Source organism: Myotis yumanensis, unplaced genomic scaffold (genome assembly GCF_028538775.1).
Source record: "Myotis yumanensis isolate MYYU_CA2020_CCGP unplaced genomic scaffold, mMyoYum1.0.hap1 SCAF_11, whole genome shotgun sequence".
Lineage (NCBI taxonomy): Eukaryota > Metazoa > Chordata > Mammalia > Chiroptera > Vespertilionidae > Myotis > Myotis yumanensis.
In genome coordinates this window covers 21165030-21170756 of record NW_027223762.1, presented here as the reverse complement: position 1 = coordinate 21170756, position 5727 = coordinate 21165030, and the positions used below count along the sequence as shown (strand labels likewise).

General features: G+C 45.1%; 1 protein-coding gene across 1 annotated transcript; it reads right to left on the bottom strand.

Annotated features, from left to right (window-relative positions):
- Positions 1–1825: 1825 nt before the first annotated feature.
- LOC139019627 (tripartite motif-containing protein 43-like) lies at positions 1826–5217 on the bottom strand. Its single transcript, XM_070428587.1, has 2 exons — positions 3899–5217; positions 1826–1931 (listed from the first exon to the last, which is right to left on the bottom strand). Exons 1-2 carry the CDS (start codon positions 5215–5217, stop codon positions 1826–1828), a joined length of 1425 nt encoding a protein of 474 aa, XP_070284688.1.
- Positions 5218–5727: the final 510 nt, after the last annotated feature.

Genomic DNA, 5727 nt, shown 5'->3' with positions numbered 1-5727 from the left:
ATGACATTGAATCTGCCCTGAGACTCTTCATGTTCTAGCCAACATTAGATAAGGCAGTCTGGTCCTGTAAGTAGTCTTCATGCCCCCCATCACACTTTCATTAACATTCCCCGGAATGATATTTTAAAGTCATAGTCCCTATAAATTGCTGGGGTCCAACCCCAGCGGGTCCAGGGATCCCCAAAGGTGTGGACGGAGTCGGCGATGAAGGAATGACACGGTGACAGCCTTCAGTTGATCAGCTGCCTAGCCAGGATCTCCAGCGAAGTTCTGGTCAGGATCTCCAGCAAAGTTCTGGTCAGGATCTCCAGCAAAGTTCTGGTCAGGATCTCCAGCAAAGTTCTGGTTAGGTTCTCTTGCCATGTTCTCTTGCTAGGTTCTCCAGCCAAGTTCTGTAGCCAGGTTCTGGTCGCCAGGTTCTCCTGCCATGTTCTGTCTAGGTTCTCCAGCCAAGATCTGTAGCCAGGTTCTGTCCAGGATCTTTTGCCATGTTCTCTCCCTAGGTTCTCTCGCTAGGTTCTGTTTCTAGGTTCTGTCTCTAGGTTCTTCAGCCAGGTTCTCTCGCTAGGTTCTGTGTCTAGGTTCTGTCTCTAGGTTCTTCAGCCAGGTTCTCTCGCTAGGTTCTGTGTCTAGGTTCTGTCTCTAGGTTCTTCAGCCAGGTTCTCTCGCTAGGTTCTGTGTCTAGGTTCTGTGTCTAGGTTCTTCAGCCAGGTTCTCTCGCTAGGTTCTCTCGCTAGGTTCTGTCTCCTGTTGTCTTGTTACATCTGTATTTATACCAATTGATTTTAATCCTGTCAATTTCTATTCCAAAGGTTAGGGCGTTTCTTATCTCCATTCCAGGGAGTAAAGATTATGTAGCTTAAACATGATTGTTCTTAGTTAAAGTGATTAACTACCCGCCTGGCACTTAGTTAAGGGGTTTTATTCCCTCCCTAACTTCAGGGAAAAATCCCCACCTGGGGAAACAACCTTTCTCGGAGAGGTGACCCTGGTTAAAACACATAGCGCCAAGAAGGGGAGCAAACATATTAAGAACAGTATGCCATATACGCCAGGTCCCTTGAAACATATGCTGTGCAGATGTTTCTTCCCTGCAGCGACTGTGTCAAGCAGCAAGGATGGACCGGCTCCCGACAGTAAATATGTTATGTAACCTAGTAGGCATTTACCTAGAGCCAGGATCCCTACATGTAGGGGTAAATTTGAGTCAGAGAAAAGGTTTCCCTCAGTCATGCCACCAAGAGATGCATCATTTCATCTTGCCTTCAAAGTAGAAAGGGGAGAATTAAGAATAATCTCTCTTTAAGGGAAACTAGAGAGTTCTCTCTGTATAGATGAATTGTAGAATTGTGTACCTGAAACCTGTATAATTTTATTAACCGATGTCACCCCAATACATTCAGTAAAAAACAAAACAAAAACCAAGCCCTAACCGGTTTGGGTCAGTGGATAGAGGGTCAGCCTTCAGACTCAAGGGTCCCAGGTTCAATTACGGTCAAGGGCATGTGAAAAATAAATAAATAAACAAACAAAACAAAAAAACAAATCCTGTTGCAGTGAGAGGGCAGCTGCTGACTGCCTGTATGAGGCGAGAAAGGAAATCCTGATACGGTTCCTCGCCCTTCTGTTTAACCTCTGTAAGGGTGGTTGTTTTTCCTACTGTATAAGGTAGGGATTTCCAGGCATTTACTGCACAACTGTTTACTTTAATAAGTGCCTCTTTGGGCATATACATTTGCTCCTGAGCCGTGATAAAATCACCTCCTAATATCATGTCTAGGGTTATTCCTCCTCTGGAATTTATGCTAGTGGCTACAAGACAATATCATCGATAGGCTTCAACTAAAAAGGGCTCCCAGGACAAAAACCAAGATGGCGGCATAGGTAAACACCGGAGTTTGTTGCCTCGAACAACCACTTCAAAAATACAACTAAAAGACAGAACAGACATCACCCAGAACCACAGGAAGGCTGGCTGAGGAGAGACTCTTCAACTAGAAGTAAAGAGAACAGCATACCGAGGCTCAGAGGAGGCGCAGTGTGGAAAATACAAAGGTACGGAGGTGCGCATGGAGCAGGCTGGTGGCTGAGGGCGCAGTTGTCGTTTTCAATCGGGAGGGAGTCTCAGACTCTGAGCTCCAGACCGGGCAAGTCTCTAGGGACTCAGACTCAAACAGGAGAAGCAGGATTGTCTGGCATCGGTCAGAACGTGAGGGCAGCTTTCTCTCTGAGGTTTGCAGTGGTTGCTGGGGTTCTGAGAAGCAGAGCCTCTGGGAACAGGACTGAGAGCAGCCATAACTGCTCCCTCTGCCCGCCCTGTTGATCCCATGCGACCCGCCCCGCCCAAGCCCTGCGCAGAGCCATTTGCCGGATAGCCTCAGGCAAAGGCTAGATTAGCACCTCTCCAGAGGACAGAAGTTTTCCCACTGCAGACACAGCTGATTCTCACAGCCAGTCCGTCTGGAGGTCAAATCCCTCTAGTATTAACTACAACAATCAAGGCTTAACTACAACAAGACTGCGCACAAAGACCACTAGGGGGTGCACCAAGAAAGCGTAAAAATTGCGGAGACAAAGAAACAGGACAAAACTATCAAGGGAGGATATTGAATTCAGAACCACACTTTTAAGGTCTCTCAAGAACTGTCTAGAAGCCGCCGATAAACTTATTGAGATCTACAAGAAATCTAATGAGACCCTCGATGCTGTGATAAAGAACCAACTAGAAATTAAGCATCCACAGACTGAAATAAAGAATATTATACAGACTCCCAACAGCAGACCAGAGGAGCGCAAGAATTAAGTCAAAGATTTGAAATGTGAAGAAGCAAAAAGCACCCAACTGGAAAAGCAAAATGAAAAAAGAACCCGAAAATACGAAGAAAGTGTAAGGAGCCTCTGGGACAGCTTCAAACGTACCAACATCAGAATTATAGGGGTACCAGAAGATGAGAGACAGCAAGATATTGAAAACCTATTTCAAGAAATAATGACAGAAAACTTCCCCCACCTGGTGAAAGAAATAGACTTATAGGTCCAGGAAGCACGGAGAACCCCAAACAAAAGGAATCCAAAGATTACCACACCAAGACACATCATAAGTAAAATGCCAAGAGCAAAAGACAAAGAGAGAATCTTAAAAGCAGCAAGAGAAAGAAACTCAGTTACCTATAAGGGAGTACCCATACTACTGTCAGCTGATTTCTCAACAGAAACTTTGCAGGCCAGAAGGGAGTGGCAAGAAATATTCAAAGTGATGAATACCAAGAACCTACAACCGAGAGTACTTTATCCAGCAAAGCTATCATTCAGAATTGAAGGTCAGATAAAGAGCTTCACAGATAAGGAAAAGCTAAAGGAGTTCATCACCACCAAACCAGTATTATATGAAATGCTGAAAGGTATCCTTTAAGAAGAGGAAGAAGAAGAAAAAGGTAAAGATACAAATTATGAACAACAAATATGCATCTATCAACAAATGAATCTAAGAATCAAGTGAATAAATAATCTGAGGAACAGAATGAACTGTTGATTATAATAGAATCAGGGACATAGAAAGGGAATGGACTGACTATTCTTTGGGGGGAAGGGGTGTGGGAGATGAGGGAAGGGACTGGACAAAAATCGTGCACCTATGGATGAGGACAGTGGGTGGGGAGTGAGGGCAGAGGGAGGGGTGGGAGCTGGAAGGAGGGGAGTTATGGGGGGGAAAAAGAGGAACAAATGTAATAATCTGAACAATAAAGATTTAATTAAAAATAAAAAAATAAAAAAATAAAAAGGGCTCCCTTACATCAGAGATCCCAGGCACACAAGCAGGTTCCTGACTTAGCCCTGCCCATGCGTGGCCAGTGAAATGAAAGGTCTGAAATTGTTATTGCATAGATCACCTACATACCTCTGAAATGGGGAAGGCCAAATGAAGGAATGCTTGATGAGAGAACACCTCGCAACATCCACAAAACTTACACTTCCATTGTCAATATCAAGGAACACACCAACCCTGCCCAGAGGTTTCTGTATGTACTGAGGAGCCATCGGGGCAGTGATCCAGAGAGTGGTATGATTATCCTCCTTCACATGTATAAGAAGAAATGTATCCTTACTTTCAGTCAATGTGCCATTCTTCTTCATCCAGGAATCCCTACAGACCCCTACAGCCCAGTCCCAAGACTTGTCCACATTCACCTCCCAATAATGTTTGCCAGAGTTAAAGACCTGGGCTCCCCATGCAGCAAAACAGTTAGATGCTCCAGGATCCAGAGACACACGTGGACCATCACGCATAAACCTCAGACTTCTCACGTCATCAAACAACCTTATATTGTCATGGGTTATTTCACCAGTGAAGGACACTTCCACTCGGAAGCGGTTGAGCCTGCGCATCAGTCTAGTGATGGGACATGCAGGGAATTCTGGCTGCAGAGGCTGAGGCATGTGCAGCTGCACCTGCTCACTCCTTCTTAGTTTGTCTCCTAGTTCCTTGAGCATCTCTACATCTGGTTTCAGACGCATGTCCATGAGCTCATCATACATTGCTCTTAGGCTTATCCTCTTTTCAATCATTTCGGCTTGACGTTTCTCCAGTTGTCCAGATAACTTTGACCCTTCCTTGATAAGTATCTCCAAATTTTGTTTGTCTTTCTCATGGAAAACCAGTTGGAGTGCCTCATAAAAAGCCCTGGTTTCATCTTGGCGTCTATAAAGATAAGTCATCCAATAGACAGGTATTCTGCCATCTTTACTGAGATTTTTTTGAATTTCTTGAATCTTTTCCCATAAAGATCTCATTTGGTTTGAAAGTTTCCTCCTGTGTTCCTCAACAGCCTCTTCCACGGAGCAGTGTCTGTGAGCCTCGTGCTCCTGAGAGCTAGAGCAGTGCAAACAGAGCAGGCTCCTGTTGTCTTCACAGAAGATCTGCCTTGCCTCCTTGTGCAGCCCACACCTATTGTCCTCAGAGTTCAGGAATTGCCATAGACTGGCTTTTCTGGCCATGGACACCAGATTTTTCAGGACAATATTGGTTTTGAAGTTTTTCTGCTCTGATGATTCCCTGCACACAGGACAAGTAGGGCTTTCTGCTTTCTCCCAGGATACATAGAGACACGAACAACAGCAGCTGTGCCCACAGCCCATGGTGACTGGGTCTATAAAGTAATTCAGGCAGATGGCACAGGTGAGTTCTTTCTGGAAGTTTTCTGGTAGGTTTGAGTCCATTTTTTTAAGGAGCAGATCGATGGTCTCTGGTGCTTTCCGTACCAGCAAAAATAGAAAGAGGTCAGCTCAGGGATCAAGCCGGTAAGTGTGGTGGCAGCCTCTTCCAGAAGTCTCCTCAGCCGAGTGAGTTCCCAAGACACTGTGTTCAGGCGCCAGATGTTGGGATCCAGCCCCAGCAGGTCCAGGGGTTCCCCAAAGGTGTGGACGGAGTCGGCAAAGAAGGAATGACAAGGAGACAGCAGCATTCAGGTGATCAGCAGTCTAGCCAGGTTCTCCAGCCAGGTTCTGTGTTTTATTGTCTTGTTACATCTGTATTTATCCCAGTTGATTTTAATCTTGTCAATTTCTATTCCAAAGGTTAGGGCGTTTCTTATCTCCATTCCAGGGAGTAAAGATTATGTAGCTTAAACATCATTGTTCTTAGTTAAAGTGATTAACTACCCGCCTGGCACTTAGTTAAGGGGTTTTATTCCCTCCCTAACTTCAGGGAAAAATCCCTACCTGGGGAAA

Bases quoted from the DNA above. Each gene is read 5' to 3' on its own strand.
- LOC139019627 (XM_070428587.1), bottom strand. From the start codon at position 5,217: ATGGACTCAAACCTACCAGAAAACTTCCAGAAAGAACTCACCTGTGCC. The intron at 1,932-3,898 runs GTATGTAGGTGA...TCTGTCTTTTAG, and splicing joins TGGCCTTCCCCATTTCAGAG to TTGTATTTTTGAAGTGGTTG.